The sequence below is a fragment of the Alternaria conjuncta genome (genome assembly GCF_024043145.1).
Source record: "Alternaria conjuncta strain BMP 0040 chromosome Unknown scaffold_10, whole genome shotgun sequence".
Classification (NCBI taxonomy): domain Eukaryota; kingdom Fungi; phylum Ascomycota; class Dothideomycetes; order Pleosporales; family Pleosporaceae; genus Alternaria; species Alternaria conjuncta.
In genome coordinates, this window is record NW_026250099.1 from 956900 (window position 1) to 976760 (window position 19861).

The window sequence follows — 19861 nt, forward strand, 5'->3', positions numbered from 1 at the left end:
CCAGTCGTCGCCATGGGGGTTCTTGTATATGGAGATGTCGTGCCGGAGCTCGTCGCTCGTATCCATCAAGTGTAGTGGTCTTAGGTAGCTGGGTGTCTCAGGGGGTTCAGGGGACCCTGACGTATACCTTCGCGTGTCGTGTCGTTCAGGTGTTCCTGACCGAGGTATTGTAGGCGCTAGAGTTCGTTTTGGTGAGTCGCTCCGCAGCTTTTTGGGCTGATGTCGTCGCCGGTCTGTCTCTTGGCTTCTCCCTCGCTTGCGTGCTTCGCAATGTCAGCGCCTGGGTATGGCATGAAATTTGGATGTACGTACGACACGTGACCCAGGAACTCTGATCTGAAGGCACAGTTGAGTCCGTCAGCGCTGAGCTCGGAACCGTCGTCTCAGTTGAAGCTGAAGTCACTGCCGAAGTCGGAGGCTCAGCAGGTGAAGGCATGGACGATATATCAGAGTCGCAGAAGAGAAGTGGCGACTTGGAGGGGTCCATATCCTCCCCAGTGGCATCTGGCTGAGATATGAAGCGCGAAAGTGGAATCTGTAGGCTCCTGAGTGTTGGTCGGGGCGGTCGGGGCGTATCTTTTGTAGGGCCATCTTGTGACCTGATTTCGTCGAGGAGTAGGCGTAGGAAGGATGTCGACGGCGCGGCACCGCTTGGGGACTTGGAGGTGGGCCGGAGGATGGGTGTTGGCATCTTGATGCTCACAGATTGCGATAAGCGATGCAGCTGGTAATGGAGCTAATGGTAGCGCAATAAGATTGGGACGGGACTGGATGATGTGAGGTGAGGGAGATGCATGGCGGAGGAATTGAAGTTCTTGAGTTGATGTCGCGCTTTGGGGAAGGTGTCAAGGTAACAACATAAGAGGCAGCTGCGTTGCCGTCACATGCGACTGCCGCGTATAGGCCTCCATTGGATGCACGTGCCAGCTAGAGAGAACCTTGGAAGTTACGTCGGGGCTACAAAGCAAACGGGTCATGATGAAGTGAGATTCGCTACGAGATGCCACATAGCTCTCACCTGATATGGTATACTACAAGCCTCGTCTATCATGCAGAGGCCGTTCCGTTGCGCCTGTTCATATCGTGCATTGGTCGTGTTGCTCATGTCTCGGACATCTCGGTGTCCTCAGCCTTGGCCAGGCCGTGCTCCTTCAGCAGGGCATCGATCTCGTCCGCTCCCCACAGGTGGTGGTAGATCTTGCCCTCCTTTGTCCTTCCTACTGTCGCAAACTCAACTATGCATTGTTAGTACTCTCCCGGAATAGTAGTGAGATGATGAACGTACTCTTCTCGCTGCTCAGCTTAGTCGAGTCCATGGTCTTGCTGAGCACCTTGACTGCGAGACCGCATGCCTCCTTCAAATCGCACTCCTCCTTGTAGTCCTGCTTCAACAAGCTCTGCGCAGAGGCATTGTTCGCGCCGACACTGGTAGCCTTCCAGCCGCCGTAGTTGCCACTGGGGTTACTCTGGTAGAGCTGGAATTGGCGCTGGGGGTCCCATCCTGCGTAGATGAATGACACACCGAACGGTCGGAGACCTCCGTGCTGCGTGTAACCCTGCTTGAGATCGCATAAGCGGCGGACAAGCTGCTCGCACGGGATGTCTTCGTTGTAGGTGAGGAGGTAGCGTTGGGCGTTTTGACGGGCGTAGTTGATGAGGATGTTGGCGTCGGCGGTCATTCCTGCTACAGCGCAGATCATGTTACTGAAGGACATTAGTCAAGGTATTATGATGTTGACGGTCCACGCACTCGTTCAAGATGTACAGCTTCTCGGCCGATGTGTCTTGCTCCAACAACTTGCTGGTGACCTTCCTCTCTGCGGCGAGCACGATGCCATCCTGAGCCAAGATGCCTAGCGCTGTTCCGGCGTGCGAGATGGCTTCGAGGGCATATTCGACTTGGTAGAGGCGACCTTCGGGGGAGAAGATGGTCGTCTATGCACCGTTAGCAGTGTCCTGGCGGTGTTTGCGGGTATATCGTACCCTGGAGTCGTATCTCCGTGACATGATTGCGGTCTACTCTGGCAGTCTGGGTGGTATTGGGGGTGTAGACAGCGGTGGGCGAGGGAGAGGGCGGCGGGGAAGTCGGGGCGTGGGCTGGTGTTGATGGAAGCTCCAGGCACAAGCTCCTACGCAGCGCGTCGGCGATTCAGGCTGCTTGGCGCCGACCACTTTTTGGAGCGCGCGCTGCAACACCAACTTTGCCATCCCCAACTCTTTTCGCAAGAGCTGAAAAGCTTCAATTCCTCGCTGCACCCGACATCGCAATGTCGGACATACCGGTGCGACCGCCTGCACCAGCAGCACCGCTTCCCCCAGGCTGGACAGAGCACAAGGCGCCCTCAGGTAGCTATAGCTCCTACTTGCGTCATATGCTTCCGCTAACATTACAGGCCATTCATACTACTACAATGCCGAATTAAATAAGTCGACATATACGCGACCTGTTGCAGAGATCCCGCAATACCATAATCCAACGCCGCCACCTGCACCCGCACCCTACAACGCGCCTTCGAATTACAGCCTTGGCCACGATAGTCAGACAGCGCAAACTGCATCTCAGCCTCAGCCTTCAATCAACGACTTCATCTTCGCGAGCGCGCCGAAGCAATTCCCCAAACATGGCGGGGCGCATCAACAAGCAAGAGGCGGGCATCGTGGAGGGATGCGCGGAGGGCAGAACAGCTTCAACGACCGAAGAAGAGACCGCGATGATAGGCCAAAGCATCGCCAGGACATACCAAACTGCGCGCCTTGGGTTCTGGTCAAGACAAAGTTCGGACGACGTTTTGTGTGGAACAAGGACACGAATGAGAGTTTCTGGAAGTTCCCGCCAAATGTCATGACTGCCGTTATCGAGTTCGATCGGAAGGAGCGCGAAAAGAAGGAACGTAGGGAACGGGGCGAGCCAAGCGACGTGGAAGAGGAGAACGATGCTATGGGCGAGATCGAGGCGGAGCTCGCAGAAGCGGAAGAGGAGGTGGAAATAGTCGAAGTGGACGGCGAGGAGGGTATGGAGAACGATGAGGAGTATGAAGAGGTCGAAGTCACGGACGATGAGGTCGAGGCGTCAGGGCATGCACAGAAACGACAGCGCACCGAAGAGCCATCTGGAGACCCACAACCCGAGGAAGATGACGATCTTGCATGGCAACTGGCACAAATGGAGGAGATGGAGATGGACCAGGGCTACGACGATCAATTCGACGAGGAGGAGCCTACTTTGTCCGAAGAAGACTGCAAAGCGCTGTTCAAGGAGCTCCTCGAGGATACGAAAGTCAGCCCATTCGCACCCTGGGACAAGATTATAGAGGACGGTGTGTTATTTGACGACGACCGATACAAGGCTTTACCGAATATGGCAGCGCGCAAAGAATGCTTCAACGAATGGTCGCGAGACAAAGCCCAGTTTCTCAAGGAAGAGAAGGCCCGGCAAGCGAAACGAGACCCCCGGATACCGTACCTGGCCTTCCTCGACAAACATGCAACACCAAAGCTCTACTGGCCTGAGTTTCGCCGGAAATACAAGAAAGAACCTGAGCTCAAGGATACCAAGCTCCCAGACAAAGACAAGGAGAAGCTATACCGCGACCACATCAAGCGTCTAGCTATGCGATCTTCCGACCTGAAATCCGATCTGTCAGCGCTCCTACGGGCTCAGCCTCTCGCTCTCCTCAACCGCTCCACAACCATCGATACTCTCCCCTCCGCCATACTGAGCGATCTCTGCTACATATCCCTCCCGCCATCAACACGCGAAGGCCTCATCAACACATACATCTCCACCCTACCACCCGCACCCGAAGGCGTCGTCTACTCCGCCGAAGAAGAAGCAGAACGCGCAAAGAAGTGGGCCGAGCGCGAACGGCGTGAGAAGGCGCTTGCAGACCGTGAGCGACGCGTTCGTGAGGAGAAGAGAAAGCAAGAGCGCGATCTAGCCTACGGGAAAGGCAGATTACGCGAAGAAGAAGCCGAGATTGAGCGGGCGATGAATGTAGGGAAAGAGGGCTTGAAGAGTTATCTGAAAGAGTAGATACCCATGCACGTATAGATACACTGAACTCCAACTTACATCGATGTTAACAAGATGAGGCTTGCATATTGGGGTTTCTCAGTGTTTGGTTCCGCAGTCACTGTACCGGTGGTACGCCTTATAATCCCCCTCTTCATCATACGTCCGCTTGCGTCTCAACCCCACACCCTCACCCACGATCCAAACCCACGCACACCCTGCAACACGTATATAACTCCCTCCACCTCCCCTTCTCCTTCCTCCAACTACTCTTCCCATCACCTCAGACCCAACATACAACTCGTAAGAGATGTATGCAGCTGATAATCGGACTCTTCCTACCCCTTGTCCCTCCTACAAGAGTAGTCCCGAAAAAGCGTTGAATGCGACATAACCCCTACAGGTGGTTTACTCGTCTTTGATGCTTGAAGGGATATCAAAGAATTTGGTGGAGCACGCTTCTTTTGAGGTTACTTTATCAAATTCTTCTGTCTGGGTGTGAGCGAGGCGGTGATGAAAAGGGCAATGAACAAATCATCCTGATCAGTTACTGATTCAGAATAGGTAACGGTTGTTCTATATACATTTCTGAGCCTCGGGTTGGAGTTGTTGGTGATGTTGGTGGTGGTGGTGGCACGATAGTTATTCGATCGTTAGTATTTTTGTAGTTCAATGGAAGACTTGCAAAATTGTCCGAGAAAGTTATTTGGATGTTCGCTTTTGAGTTTCAAGATACACTACCACTCAGTACTTTCGCTTTTCGAGCGTGTTACTTGAGACTGGCAACGTCGATACCGTCAATTTATTCGTTAGAAATGTCGGTCTTGGTGTCGGGCTGAGTGGAGTGAGTGGGGACGGCAGAGATCGGGTGAGATGAGATGAGATGAGATGCAGGTGGGACCCGAGTGGAGTTTGCATGTATTCACGGCGTTACTTAGTCTTGGCTTATGCTCGTGTTCACGAGATGTACCTCGCTTTCGTGAGTTGGTCTTAGTGTTCTCGTTCTCGCGTTCTACGGCATCACTGCTTACCGCGATGGGAAGTTATCTTGGATCCTATCGATCACAGCCTCTCGTTCTGTTTCTCATTCTCATTCGGAGTCACAGTTCCAATCAGAGTTCTCGCTTTCGGATCCTTCCCACGTCTCCACCGTCCTCATACCCAAACCTTCCTTGGCGATATCAACCTTACATCCATGATCCCTCGATCGCCGCAGGGACAATAACTCTCTATCACTAATCTTGGCTTTCCAACTGCCCAACTATAGTAATTCCACGCCCATCCATCGATTCCAGCATCGGATTCGCATCCTTCGCCGTGGGATAACCCCTGTATCCACCAACACGTTACCTCCAAGAAAAATAAGTAATCATCCGAAAATCCCACGCCATAGCCTCATTCTCCACACCTTAACCTACTGTGCCTAACCTCTAAACCTCCCCAAACAAGTAATCCATCGATCACAGCACCGCATTCGCATTCCCTTCCGCCAAAAACCCTATCTTCGTATCCGGAGTCGAGATAAAGGAAGGAGTAGCGTACCAGTGCGTTGGTTTGTTCGCGAGTCTCGTGTGGTAGGAGCGGGTATCTCACACAGAACCGTGCCCAGGCTCGCTTTCGCTTTGGCTCCCGATTACTGATTACATGAGGACTACGCTAAGGGAAGGTGCCGCGCAACATCGGTGTGTGCGGTTGTTCGCGGTCGGTGGTTTTGCTTTAGCTGCGTTGTTTCTTGTGCGAATACGAAATGACTGCATGCGGTAGTTGCTGGAGGAGGTGTCGATGACAGTCTCGCGTTCGCGTTGGGGGGTTCTGCTCGAGCAGTGCGTATGGGGGTGCTAGTGGGTGTAGTGTAGGTTGGAATAACGGCTCATGACGATGACGCGAGGGCCTTGAATCTCGGTCTCGTTCTTATTCTCTTTCTCATTCTGTTTCTGTCATGTGCTGGGAGTCTAACTCGGTTCATCGTATTGCTCTCGACCCTTGCGCAGATGATGAGGCCTTCCCTAGACATCTCCAAGAGGATGGAGACGTGGATACGTGGATACGTGGATACTTGGATCCGCAGGCACTCGAGCTGAGCGCTACAAGCCGAGCGGCGTCGAAGGAGTCTAGATGCGATATTGATCTTCCGCTATTTGCGTCTTAACCCGCTTCCCTGCATGCGAAGTGCGAAGTACGATGCGTAAACTGTATGGTGCTGCGTTGGCATCGCACATGTCAACATACGCCTGCCGGTCACTCTCCCGTGCGTGGGACACCGGCGAGACGCTTGCGAGCCAATCGCAATTCTGGCGCTAGAACGGCTTTCCCCGTTAGGCAACTACTCAGAGACCATCGATCGCGGCAGAAAGGGCACTGCGGGGCTCCCAGCACTGTGGAACCAATTGCAACGTCGCCGGCAGGGATAGACACCGCATGCGGTAATTCGCGCGAGCGGTCGTAGATCACGGCAGCCTTGGCAAACAGGGCAGTGTGGAGCCGCTACTGGTCCTACAGGGCCAATCGCAAGTGCGAGGCAGGGCTGGCGACCCCGTTGGGAAGGTTTGCAAAAGACTGTCGATTCCACCCACAGGAAGGGCACTGGCCCTGTGGAGCCAATGACGGCCGCCAGACAGGGCTGGGTTACTCGGATAGGTATGTTTGTGAGGGAGCTGTGGATCGTGGTGGCCGCGAGTGAAGTAAGGGCCACGAGGTGACGACCCGAGACCTCGGGACTAGGTTGGCTCTCTTCTGTACTCCTGATGTGAAGCATCGGTCTCACCGGGCAATGTTCTGAACCGGCGAGCTGCAGGTGAAGATATACTTCATGTAGAAAGTTCAAGTTTGGCCATCGATTACAGACAGATGCCCGCAGTAAGTTCTCCATGCACTGCTTCACTTCCGGTCTTCTGTACCTTCTTGTACTTCCTTGTCCACCTCAAACGATCGAGCGGCAGCTGCGAATATACCTCATCAGGAAAGTTTATGGCTTGCCATCGATTACGGCGTGACACTATGCATGTCCAGGTCGGCGTGCATGCATGAGTACGACAAGTCTTCTCAACTGCTGTGCCCTCGTAGTACCACCTTGCCCGCTCCAGACCAGCAAGCTGCAGATGAGAAACTACTGTATCTAGTAAGTTCTCAGTTGACTGTTGATTCCCAGGGTGTGACACCGCGTTTTCCCCCTCTGTTTGTGCTCCCTCAACACATTCAACATCCCGTTTCGAGCAACATCGTAGCCGCGTGTCGATGCCTGCGTTCCACACCTGGGCACCACCTGGGCACGGAACACCGCAGCATGTCACTAGCACGACATGTGCGACCTTCACTACCCCGCCATACTACTCAACACGGCAATTTTCAGGTGAAGTGTTGATTGTAGTTCCTGCAGTTCGTCCACGTCAATTGTCACGCAACAGTTACACAGCGTCTGTCCTTCCCGTCTCTACCCCGCCAATTCTACTGCATGCAGTAACTTTCAAGTAAACTGTTGATCATAGATCCTCCTGCGAGCCATGCACAGCCGGCATAATTAGGCATCAATCTACCTAGTCAAAGCAACAGTTACACAGCATACATGCCATCAGGTGTCGCAATAATTCGTGAGACTCTTGGCATTTGCGCACAACGCGCTGTACCTATAAATCTTTTTTATTAATTTTTAATAATCTTCTTTATAGCGTTAAAAGCTTCTTTTTCTTTATTATAAAAGCTATAATATATTATATTGTAGAAGCGCTGTTGTTGTAGTTGTTGTTGTAAATGCCAAGAGTCTCACGAATTATTGCGACACCTGATGATGCGCGCACCTCCGTTGCATCACACGTTACACCCCGCGCCAACACACTCAATATACCGGAAGCAGTAATTTGAAGCAAAGGTATGGATCTATGGATGTGGCATGGACACAGCCCGCATATGCGTGATCCCGGTGCCAAGAGGCTCAACGCACTGTATCGAGTAGGTTGGGGGAAGAGTGTAGATTGCAGTTGCATGAGAAGACATCGGGGATGCGGAAATGCACCTTATGCGCTCTTCTGCATGCCGCGTCATGGTCACAAAGAGGGGTGGTTTGCGCATTCCTGTGCACCCAGGTAGGTAGGTATGATTCCTGTGTGTGTGTGTGTGTGGGAGTCTGCCTGCAGATATGCCGGTGAACGGGGCGAGGATTAAGGTTCGTCACCGATGAGAGTATGAATTGGACAAGGGTAGACGAAGGAGGGGTTGTTGCATTACTACATACAGTAAGAAAAGTCGAAAAGGCCAGAAAACCGTGGATTACAGCGAACTGTCAATCTCGCTTACCGCATGGCCTCAAGAGATCACCTGGAGAGAAAAGGCTTAGCTGGACGCCTGACACTGCATAGCATGCGCTACCACCGCCAGCTAGCCAGGTTACACAAAGCAGTGCGAGAAGGCAACCATTTGAACGAAACAGTATGTGTATTTTGGAACAGAAAGAAGCAATGAGCGTACACGTAAGCAATGAGGTAAATGGATGGCAGAAACCGTCTCTGCCTCATCGCATGGGACAAACAGGGTACACCACATGTGGGTATCAAATACAAGAGAAAGAGAGCGCCGCCCACACTTCCGCATTCCGGCCTCGCCCTGCCTTGCTACAAGAAACCCTGTACATCCATCCAAGCGCCTCAAAACACCGAACCTGAAAACCCCCGCTCCTCTTCTCGAATTCAGCGCATATGAATGCGCGAAGAGGCCAGCGCACCTGATACCCTTACCTACGGGGCCCCAGATGGCTGTGCCTGCTGTTGGCCATTCGACTCGGTCTTTGAGCGGAGGTGGTTCGTAAGCACTGTGATGTTGTCGCGTGCTTCCGGTACCGTTTCGACGATATGCCTCAGGTTGATCATCTGCAGTTCCGAGACTACAGAGTTTTGGGACAAACTAGATCCCAAGATCGTAACAATGACTGGCGCGTCGATGTATGGACCGAGAATCTCAAGTGCCTTGGGGATCTGGTGATGCGGCGGGCCGTTGACGGGTGGCGTGGGTTGTTGGACTGGAACCATGTTTGCAGGCGGTGCGGCGAACGGGTTGCCGTATTGGGATGATGGGTAGGCAGCACTGACAGGCGAGAACTGAGGTGCGTGAGGGTTGCTAAGCGGCGATGGGCCGTTGTTGAGGACAGGCGGGGCGACTTGACCAGTTGCAATCTCTTGTTCTGGGTATCGCTCGAAGTGTTGGGTAGGTGGAAGCTGAGGCTTGATCTCGGGAAGCTTAGCGACCATGGCTAGGATTAACATATGTTCCTTGCGAGGGGTCTCGATTGTGCAGTACTCGAGCATGTCGATGAAAGGAGGGAGGTTGCTGCCGCCCTCCTCAATAGGAATGACGTAGAGGTCGCGTAGGATGTCGTTGTCTTCGACAGGTACTACTCCCCATCTGCCGCGTGAGTGGAAGTACTCATAGAGATGGTCCATGATGGTGCGTCCATCCGTTGTAACAGGGCTGACGGCCAGGATGGAAACTTCATGGCTCTCGGTGTGGCCAATGTTCTGGATATAGTCGTTTCCCTTTGCGCTTTCGATGCGACCTTGGATCGCCACGGTGTTGGTCAGCAGCTTCTCCCACGGCACGATCTGACCGAAGTCACCACCAGCGACGAATCTAGCGACCGCATCGAAAGGCTCCATTGACTGCATGTTGATGGAGCCCTGCCAGCAAACAGTCGGGTCCGAGGAGTATCCTGACATCTCAACATCATTGTCTTCGTCTTTGAGCAAACGGTCGACGTCGGCGTCGTCAACTGCGGCCGGAGGCTTGTCTTGCATGTGCATTGAGCTTTGGCGGCGCTGTAGGAAGGCCTGCTGATCATGCTGTGGCGATCGAACTTTGTCAAAGACAGAGTTGATGTCGAAGTTGGCCGATGCTCGTCGTGCGTGCTCGGACTGGGCAGTGTCAATCTCTGTAGGTCTTCGTGATGCACCGGCGGGACTTTCTGGACGGCGTGTTCCGGATGGTGACTGCATCGCAGTGTCCTCGGTAATGCTCTCTCGTTCGCGGAGTGTGGGCTGCTTGAAGTCGTCATGGTCGTTCTCGAAGTTGTCTTCGCCGACAATCTCCTCGCCCTTGTGAGTCTTGCGTAGTCGCGGTCCGGCCTCCTCGGTCAGGATCATCTGCTTCTCGGCCGCTTCGCGCATGGCTGCGTATTCACGTTGCTTGTCCTCGCTCGCCATCTCTTCAGCCTCCATACTGACCAGATCATCAGCTTTCAAGCTTCCAGAGAGGAGGCGATCCACAAGCACCGTGTTCTTCTTGACATTGAACATGATGGTACGAATCTTGGTGAAGTATGGCGAGGACGATCCAGTAGGTTCGCCGTAGAGATTGAAAGCGGCATGGCTCATCTCGAGAGTGTACTTGGTGGCCAGAGATTTGGCAGTCTGGCCATCCGGTATACGGAAACCCCTGGTCTCCGAGGCGGTGCTGATCAACGGTGCGAGTGTGTCCCGGAGCTTCTCTGCCACAGCCTTTTGGTTTTGCGGGAGCGAGTCGATGTCGCCGACTGGGGCTGACTGGGGTGTAGGCTTGCTCTCGTGGTGGCTGGACTTTCTGCGCTTCTTGCTCGCGTTGGCCTTTTCAGTGGCAGGCTCATGGCGACGCTTCTCACCAAGTGGCGATTGTGGTTGACTCGTCTCCTGTTTACGGGTGTGAGCGTGCGACAGTTTGTTTAGTGTACAACAACATACCTTTGACTCTGCATGTCCGTTGGAGGCCTCTGGTGTAGGCACAGTGACGGGAGCAGGTGTGGGCGTGGGAGCCTCAGCTGGAGCCTGCGCGGTTTGTGAGGGCGTGGCCGACTGTTGAGGCGTGCTGGCCTTCTCGGAGACGGCCTCCTGCTTGACGTCGCTGGGGCGGGGTTTGGGCTTGGAGCCCTTCTTGCGCGCCCACGGTCTCTCTCCACGCGCCATGGCAGCGAGCAGCTCGGTGTGGTCTTCGGGCTTGCATTGCTCGCAGTAGTAGTTCTTGCCCTCCCAGAAGTCGCCCTCGGGGAGGCCGAGGCACTTGTTGTGTTGCCAGGCTTCGCAGCTGTCGCAGCAGATCATCTGGCGTCCGCGGATGTCGCGCTGGTCGCCGCAGACACAGCGGATGATGGCGTCCTCCTCTTCCTCATCTTGCTGGGAGGACTGCGTCGACTGCGCGCGCTGTGACTGTGCCTTTGCTTGTCCCTTCTTGCTTTGCGCCTGTCCCTTCTTCTCCGGAACTGGTGGCGCCTTGGCCTTGGGAGCGGGGGAGGGCTCGTCGAGGGAATCTGCGTTCTTGGTGTGGTGGCCTTTGTTGGCGCGCCCGGAGCGGCGGATCTCTTCTGCAGTGGCAATATCAGCATCAGCGTGAGGGTTGGGGATGGGCGTGCGCGTGGTGGTGCGGGTGCCATGAGGGGCGCGACTCAGTGGCTTGATGCGACGGATGCGCGTAGATGGTGTCTGCTTACCGGCCATGGTGTCGGACACGGGTGATGGGCTCAATATAGACGATACCACGAGTGCAGCTTATGCTATTGCGGAACAAGATTCAAAAAGTCTCTACGGAAGCCCCAATCCTGCCTTACGCGCGTCGCACTGCGGACAGACGGACACCAAGTATGGAGCCGCCTCTAACTAGTAAACGAGCGCGAGCGAGCGCTCCTGCCCAACTGCACAGACAGAAGGCGCGATGCGTTGTGCGACTGCCGGTTATGAGTCGCAACTGCCTCTTGCGCGTACCTGCCGAATGCGGAGCCGGTGCCGCGCGGTGTGTGGGCGCAAAAGAGATGTCAGCCGCGAGGGATGGAAGCTCAATGCATGCGCTGGGTCGTGAGCGCACTAGAAGACAGCAGTGGGCGGGTGCGGGTTGCCAGTGGGAGTCGCAATGTGTCGTGTGGTGTCGGACTGAGTGGTGTCAGTGAGGAGGTGGAGCTTTGACACAGCGTTTTGCCGACGCCTTGGCTGCCGTAATCCTGGCCACTAGCGAGCTGTGGACCCTTTGCGCGGCTGGCGTCAGAGCTACTGGGAGCAGCGCCAGCCAGTCTCAACAAGAACACCGGTGGCATCGCACACTATAGGCACAAACACGACGACCCGTATTTCCAAAGGAGCAAGAACCACCTGCATCATCATGGCCGACGCACGAGCTCTTTTGCGACAACAGCGTGCAGCACGGCAGCAGGCGCAAAAGCCCCAAAAGCAATCGGCAGCTCCTGCGACGGCACCCGCGTCGAAAAAGCGCAAGGCTACAGATGAGACTGTCGAGGAGAGGAAACGCACGCGAACAGAGGAAGAGGCTGGTGTACCAGCGGGCTTCTTCGATGCTGGAGCTGCACAAGATGGAGAGGAAGTCGCGCCGGCAGCAGAACAGAAAAGCGCGCCAACACCAGATACCCAGCCTCCAGAGGCACCCAAGGCGCCTGAGCCCCAACTCGATCCCACAGCCCAAGCAGAGCTCGATGCCTTCTTGAACGAGATGAACGCCGAAAAGCCTATGCCACCACCACCTACTCGATCCGCCTACTCGGGCGCTGTCATCGAGGCCGCGCCCATGACAGCCGCCCAGATCGCCGCACAAGCACGAGAAGATCAGAGTGCACAACGCGCAAGGAGGGACGAGGAGATGGAGGGCGAGAAAGAGGATGCCGCGCGGGCGCTCGAAGACGAATTCGAGGAGATGGAAGGCCTTGAAGAGAGGGTGAAGCGGCTACGGGAACAGAGGGAAGCATTGCGATCCAAATCTGGAGCACCAGTCGAGCCAGAGAGCGTTACGCCAGCGCCTCAAGCCGTCGAAGATGATGGCGAGAGCGAGTCCGACGACGAAGACTGGGACGACTGGAGGTTCCGTCCCGCTTGATTTCTAAAACTGCATTGCATATAACAGGCTTTCTGGTGGTCAGCGCATGTACTATATTGTAGCATTACACCATTGTGATACCCGGGGAGGCGTTTCCAAGCAGCGATGCGTTCAGTCGAAGCAGGGTTGTCCTTGTCATACAAATACGACATCGCATAGAGACAATTATCTATCTTGCTTTTCCAACACTTCGAACGACTTGCAGCCCAAACCAAACCCCTGACATGTGAGATGGCGGTATCGAGTGCCAAGGCGAGCGTCATTGGTGAGAAACCAAACGCTTCAGGCACGAATGAGACAACCTAACCCCACTCACCCACTTCCACCCTCGACTGACACGTGCCCTCGCGAGTTCCTACTTATTTCCAGACACACGCGTTGGAATACGACTCGGCACTCCCAACACGAACTCCGCACACGGCATCCTACCCCACAATGTCGCGACGGCCCAACCCTGCCGCTGATCGGGCGGAACAGAATCGCGCCACGCTCAAGAACTTGGTGAAACTCGAGGGCAACAAGACATGCTCCGACTGCAAGAGGAACAAGCGTGAGTTATCGAAGATTGATGTATAATGCGCCTTTACTGACAGCTACTGCAGACCCACGATGGGCCAGCTGGAACTTGGGCGTCTTCATCTGCATTCGGTGCTCGGGCATCCACCGTGGCATGGGAACACATATCAGCAAAGTCAAATCAGTCGACCTCGACACCTGGACCGACGAGCAACTCCAGAGCGTGCTGAAATGGGGCAATGCGCGAGCGAACAAGTACTGGGAGTCGAAACTGGCGCCTGGCCATGTGCCGTCCGAGGCAAAGATTGAGAACTTCATTCGCACAAAGTACGAGTCGAAGCGATGGGTCATGGAGGGACCTATGCCCGATCCCTCGACTCTGGAGGCGGACGATGACGATATTGTAAGTGGGCCAGGATAGCTGCATGGGATAGCAACTAATATAGTATAGCCATTGAAGAAGGTTCAGGAGAAGGTCCAAATAGAACGCTCCGCATCGCAACGCCTAGCCCAGAGCTCCAGCCAGCCTCCCCCTCCCCCGCGACAAGCACAGCCGCCGCCAACCATCGACCTTTTCGGCGACGACCCCGTTCCTCAGCGACCGAGTACCGGACCCCCGATTGCAGCCAGAGGGCCTCCCAAGGCAGAGGCAGCCCCACCGAAACAGAACAAGGCAGGCGATTCATTGTTGGGATTGGACTTCCTCGGCGGGTCGTCTTCTGCGGCACCATCTCGTCCATCTAGCACAGGTCCTGCTGCAGCAGCGCCGTCCAGACCAGATCTCAAGCAGTCCATCTTATCGCTATACGCTTCCAAGCCTGCCGCACCACCCCAGCCCCAGCAGCATGCACGTCAAGACTCGTTCGGTGGACTGGCGTCACCACAAGGACAGCAATCGCCCCAACAGTCGGCCTTTGGTGGCATGAACGATGCCTTTAGCAGTCTGTCTTTCAACCCTGCTCCGGTAGCCAAACCCTCACCTTTCTCCGGCCTCGACAGCTTCTCCAGCGCAAAGTCACCGCCTTCCACATCTTCCTCCAACATGTTTGGTGGTGGCGGCAACTTCTTTGATTCCAAGCCTGCTCCCCAGACCCAATCGCAAAGCCGCACAATGAGTCCGTCGGGTGGAATGGCTGACTTCAGCGCTTTCTCTTCCCCCGCCCCATCCAAGCCTGCAGCTCCTGCAGCAAGCGGTATGAATGATCTTTTGGATCTATCCATGCCCTCTGCACCGGCGCCTGCACCAAGGGTCACTTCCCCACCACTCTCATCGCCACAAACGAGCTCAGCATTCAACCTATCTTCACCAGCATCTGCACCCGCTCCCAAGGCTGCCCCTGCCCCTGCGACCGTTAACTACTCGGGATTCTCGAACATGGACGCCTGGGGTAGCAACGACGTCTGGGGTTCTTCTGCCCCGAGCCAACCCGCAGCTCCATCGACAACATCGCACGCTCAGCCTACCACCCCCGGCTGGGGTGCACCACAGGTAACCCAAGACGACGATTTCGGTGGCTGGAGCAGTGCCGCACCTACCACAACCACGCAGACGACTACCACAACTCACACCACAACTACTCAAAGTAAGCCTGCGGGAGGATTCGGTGGCGGAAGCGATGATCTCTTCTCGAATGTTTGGGAATAGAACTGGTGTGTGTTGGATCCTTCTTTGCATGCTTCACGTACTTTAATCCGTATCCTTCAGAGCGTAAAACAAGATGCGGCTCTGGACGGTGTGTAATGTACATAGTATGATGTTTATAGACCGCTGAATCGAAACCACAATAGGCATGCTCCCTAAACGCCAGATATGCATATGGCCCCTGCCGTGCCCTCTGTGACACATAATTCCTGCCTGCCCATCCCGTAATCTTTGCCGGCATTCCCATGTTGTCGCCTGCGTTCTCAACCTTATGCCCTCTCCCAGACCTTTCCCTCGACCTGATCCCGCAACCTTATCCCGCGACTCTTGTTAGGCATGTTCCCGTATCAACTCCAATCTTCACGCACTTTATCTTTCCTCAAAAGATCAAATGCCAAACCCAGTACAACACCACCACCGTCCCTATTATTATGCCCGCCAACTTCAAGATCGCGACTTTGTTCCCCGAAGACGCCATGCGTGTGAGGCGTGTGGCTGAGCCTTTGAGTGATGTGCCGAAGGAGGAGAAGGTGTCGCTCTAGAGGATGAGATGTCAGTCGTGCTCTTGTATACGTGTCGGGGGAACGTACCGTGCTATCAATGACATGTTGGTCGCGCGCATTATCGTAGATGTCTATCGTTACGCCCCGCAGCGCAGATACCTTTGAGGCGAGTTCATCGAGGCGGGAATTGTTTTGTTGTTCGCGCTCGTAGGCTTGCGACATTGTTGCGGGTTGTTGGAGTCGCTGGCCTGAGTTTCGTGGGCTTTTGGGGTTGGGCGGTTGTATGTCGAGGTGTATGCGGTCGCGTCAATACGGAGCGTGGAAAGCTTCTTTCTCGGGCTTGCTGGGTGCGGAGAGTATCTTCGAGGCGGTTTCGGGATACTCTGGCAGCCTTCATACGCGACTTGCCATGGGTGACGTTCGGGCGCCAAGGGACCCTGAAGGAATGGGGCTAGCGTCAATGGGCGGGTTCACGCGTGCCCACGCGGGTCTGGGGAAGCTGCGCTCCGCCCATTCTGCAACTCCCAAACGTCTGCATACTTTCTGCTATCATTTTCTTTCGTCTCTCTCAGTATCATGGCCTAGCAAGTTCATCGGCCACGCTGATGACCTCCCACTATCCAGCGCATTAATGCATGTGCCTAAATGCAGCAGCAGCAAAGTACTTCCGCACCCCTTGCGCAGTACCTACCCATCGCCATCGGAGAACAGCGTTCCTAGGTACTGTCATGTAGCACTACATCCAACGACAAAGCACCTGGAGATCAACATTCTGGAAGATACGGCTAAAGCCAGCCTCCGCCTCTGATTCGCGCGTCCCTGTACGCCGCGGCCTTCAAGCATGAGAGATGCACACACGACAACCCAGTAAAGGCTGCGATTCTGCATGGTTTTCAACTCGAAACACTGCGGGGTCACTCACTCGCTGCAGTGTTCTGAAAATATGTGCCATGCATCTACTGCGCCGCAAAACGCAGCATCGCTTGCCTGGGCAACAGCAACCATCACAGCAACGCCTCTCAGCTACTCGCTGCGGGGTAGGTGTGGTAAGTCGCTCAGCCTATGTCTTTTGGAAGGCTTAGATATCTGGACTCCGTGGATGTGTATGCCCATAAATAGTATACGGATACTATCTGCGCCAACCTTGCTTATCTCCCCACGAGTTCGGTCTCTTCATGGGGGCCATCATGATGGGGCCGAGACATTTCCGCATACCGGCATTACTTAATCGTATCTGCGAGGTCAAGGCCGCAAGGCTGAGGTTGAAAGTGCAGTCTGAGTACATCCACAGTCTCACCACAACGGCGAGATGCATACACTTCTCGTACTCACTCCTTGGCTTTGAATCTGCCTTCTCTCCCCTCCTCTCAGTACTCCAATAACACCCTGCTTACCATCCCTACCACTCACAATCCTCCCCCAATCTACCGGGGAATGTATCGTAGCCTGCATGTCTTATTACCGGGAGACACACACAAAGTACAAAGTAGGTCACGATTACCGTCGCAGATGTACCAGAGCCTAGTCGATGTAAGTCCGAAGGATGCTCTTCCTTACAGTATCGCCGGTTCTGGTATGGTGCTGGTGGCGAAGCAGTGTACTGAAGCATTTTCGGTTGCATCCCGCATATTCGGCCCCCGGTTGTGCTACGCCGCAAAGCCTCGTGCCGTCTGATGGTACATACCCGGAAGTACTGTGGTGGGGTGAGGGAGGGTGGTGTATAAGTGAGTAGGTTTGGTCTCGTCTGAAGTGTAGCAATCCTCTGGCTTTTGGCTTTCGTCTTGGGTCGGTCTATACGCAAATTTCTTTCAGACTTCGCCTATCTTCCTTCGGGCACGATGGCATTCTTTCGTACCCTTTTCCTGGCCTATGCCATTGCATGTGTCCACGCCGCAGTCACACCACTCGACTCTTCAGTACAGGTCCGCCATGCTCCGGGCCACTCTGTGGAAGATACCTACCACGCTATCAAGCGAGGCTTAGCTTTAGCTAGCCTAGAGAATCGGGACGCTTCTTTCAAAGCTGAGCCGATAAGCATAGCAAGAAGTTGGAGCGGTGCCACTTTGTTGTCGGTGTAAGTACACATACAGGGTGCTTCTCATGTCGATGGACGCTGATCATTCCTTCAGGCAAGCCGGAACCAATCAGGCGGGGGACCACCAAAACGGTACCGGGGTGATTGAAGCTGGCATAGAAGTCACCTGTCGAAAGTGCTACGTAAAGGGAGTCGCTACTGCCGAGCTTACGATTGACGGCGACTTTGACGCGGAGACGCTCCTCAACAGCACCGCCGACTCAGTCAAGACAAGTGTTCAGAACCTCACAAGCGACTTCAAAGACTATCTAGTCAAGTCGATAGAAGAGGTCGAAAACACTTTCGACATGAGTGACGGGATCGACGCATCTGACTTCGACTTTGACTTCCCCACATTCAATCTTACATTTGACCTTGACGTTCCGCCCATCGAGGATGCTAACTTACACTTCCAATTCGATGACATGGAGCTATACCTGGAGATTGGAACCACTCTGAGCGCCGGTGCGACATACGAAATTACCCTCTTCGCTACACAAACTCCCGTCGGGATGAAGATAGGACAATACCTAATGCTTGGCGCAGTCGTTACTGTTGATCTGATATTGGCCGTAGAAGGTGCTATCGACATCAGTAGCGGATTCCACATCAAGCTTGACGATGGCGTTGCTATTGATCTTCCATTGTTTGGAAACGAAGTCGCTGATATGACTGTGTAAGTTCCAGCTCTCACACCTGACCACATCTTCGATGTATTTGCAAGATACTAACTACATCCAGCAACGGCGGTCAATTCGAGTTCCTACCTGTGACTCTCGAAAGCGCAAGCATATCTATGTCGGCAGCTCTTCGTGTTGGTGCTCACTGCGGTCTTGAGGTTGTTCCACCAGACCCACCAGCCTTCAACGTCTTCAACATGAACTTTGGACCTCCAGCAGTAGAAGCCGGTATTGAAGTCGCCGTCTTCGCAAACATAGCTGAGTTCAACACCAACATCACCTACGCTGCAGATGACGAAGACTGCAAGCTGAAAGTCCTGCAAGAATACAACTTTGCTGTAGGCGCCATCGCTGGAGCCTCAGTCGCTGTTGAATTCCTCAACGAGACAAAGACATGGGGTCCTGTAGCAGAACTATCTACTGCCATCTTCACGACCACGTTAGTGGAGGTATGTGGTATCCAAGGCAAGCCTACTCCGGCACCCACCATCACACCTGGACCGGAGAGACGTGAGGATCTCACCGAAACGGTGATAAGTACCGAAATCACCAGAAGCGGTGTCAGCTGCAATATTCCCGGGCCTGCCAACTGCCCCAACTCGGAGCAAGTCTCGACTACTACGAAGTTCAGCTCCACTATCACAACGTCAGTAGCACCCGGCGTTGAAGCGACATGGCCAGTCGAAGCATCCGATACCGTCGAAGAAACCATTGCATTCGGCACACAAGCAAAGACTATGAGAGCTGTGTCCGGCAAACCAACACCGTACGTTGCTCCACCTGACGAAGATGGTAATGACCATGTACACGATCTTGTCAATGGCTCGACCGGAGGTGTCAGTAACAAAGTCATCATCGGTGTCTGCGTCGGTCTAGTTTTGCCCATCCTGATTGCTATCATCGGAGCTGTTATGTAAGTCTAACCCCTCACAAGTGTCGCGATACTGAGACAGATACTGACTTATCATGACACAGCTTCTTCCGTAGGCGCAAGAGGTATGCTGCCGTGGGCGGACCTGCGGCACCTATGGTCGCTGAGCCTTACACCGGCCACAACGACTATAAGGACCGGATTGAGGAATCGAAGTCTCCCAACGGTGGCGTTTCGGAGATGCGCCGTTGATATTCTCTCTCTCAGTGCTGTTCGCAATTCCATTTCGGTCCTGTCCAATGATGCGATGAGTCTTTCCTTTTCTCGTTAACTTCGGGTGCTCTGTCGGCGTCTCACTTGTCTCTTTATCTTTTGCACAGTCACCAACCGATTTAAAAATCACGCCTATATACCTTAGACTTCAACTCATTTCATCGCTCCCACGACCCCCCAGCGTGAAGCAGCTCGCTGACCCCGCTTGCGGAACCGTGCGGAGATAGCAAGCGGACCGATGACCTTATCGGGTCTAGCTCGCGACGTCACTACCACCGAAGCTCACCACTGAACCACCGTGATCTTCATCCTCCGCAACTTATCCGGAAGCTTCACCATGGCAAGTGGATCCGTTCTATGCAAAGACAGTTTAAGCCGACGGCCAAGTATCGCCGAGACAGCCACCCCGCACGCTGCATGGCGGGGAAGTACCTCTGTAGGCTAATGTCCTGCGAAAAACG

General features: G+C 54.4%; 7 protein-coding genes across 7 annotated transcripts; 4 read left to right on the forward strand and 3 right to left on the reverse strand.

Annotated features, from left to right (window-relative positions):
• Positions 1 to 1101: 1101 nt before the first annotated feature.
• On the reverse strand, positions 1102 to 2007 carry J4E85_007383 (uncharacterized protein; the record flags this gene model as incomplete). Its single annotated transcript, XM_051471615.1, has 4 exons — positions 1102 to 1235; positions 1286 to 1704; positions 1751 to 1935; positions 1984 to 2007. The coding sequence occupies 4 exons, from the start codon at positions 2005 to 2007 to the stop codon at positions 1102 to 1104; spliced, it is 762 nt and encodes a 253-aa protein (XP_051324689.1).
• A 260-nt stretch (positions 2008 to 2267) lies between these two features.
• On the forward strand, positions 2268 to 4033 carry J4E85_007384 (uncharacterized protein; the record flags this gene model as incomplete). The annotated part of the gene is made up of 2 exons (XM_051471616.1): positions 2268 to 2346; positions 2454 to 4033. The coding sequence occupies 2 exons, from the start codon at positions 2268 to 2270 to the stop codon at positions 4031 to 4033; spliced, it is 1659 nt and encodes a 552-aa protein (XP_051324690.1).
• A 4706-nt stretch (positions 4034 to 8739) lies between these two features.
• J4E85_007385 (uncharacterized protein) lies at positions 8740 to 11460 on the reverse strand (the record flags this gene model as incomplete). Its single annotated transcript, XM_051471617.1, has 2 exons — positions 8740 to 10659; positions 10711 to 11460. 2 exons carry the CDS (start codon positions 11458 to 11460, stop codon positions 8740 to 8742), a joined length of 2670 nt encoding a protein of 889 aa, XP_051324691.1.
• A 655-nt stretch (positions 11461 to 12115) lies between these two features.
• J4E85_007386 (uncharacterized protein) lies at positions 12116 to 12841 on the forward strand (the record flags this gene model as incomplete). The annotated part of the gene is made up of 1 exon (XM_051471618.1): positions 12116 to 12841. The coding sequence occupies one exon, from the start codon at positions 12116 to 12118 to the stop codon at positions 12839 to 12841; it is 726 nt and encodes a 241-aa protein (XP_051324692.1).
• A 435-nt stretch (positions 12842 to 13276) lies between these two features.
• On the forward strand, positions 13277 to 15002 carry J4E85_007387 (uncharacterized protein; the record flags this gene model as incomplete). Its single annotated transcript, XM_051471619.1, has 3 exons — positions 13277 to 13391; positions 13444 to 13760; positions 13809 to 15002. The coding sequence occupies 3 exons, from the start codon at positions 13277 to 13279 to the stop codon at positions 15000 to 15002; spliced, it is 1626 nt and encodes a 541-aa protein (XP_051324693.1).
• Positions 15003 to 15378: 376 nt separating this feature from the next.
• J4E85_007388 (uncharacterized protein) lies at positions 15379 to 15724 on the reverse strand (the record flags this gene model as incomplete). Its single annotated transcript, XM_051471620.1, has 2 exons — positions 15379 to 15537; positions 15590 to 15724. 2 exons carry the CDS (start codon positions 15722 to 15724, stop codon positions 15379 to 15381), a joined length of 294 nt encoding a protein of 97 aa, XP_051324694.1.
• Positions 15725 to 17602: 1878 nt separating this feature from the next.
• On the forward strand, positions 17603 to 19379 carry J4E85_007389 (uncharacterized protein; the record flags this gene model as incomplete). Its single annotated transcript, XM_051471621.1, has 3 exons — positions 17603 to 18252; positions 18318 to 19169; positions 19232 to 19379. 3 exons carry the CDS (start codon positions 17603 to 17605, stop codon positions 19377 to 19379), a joined length of 1650 nt encoding a protein of 549 aa, XP_051324695.1.
• Positions 19380 to 19861: the final 482 nt, after the last annotated feature.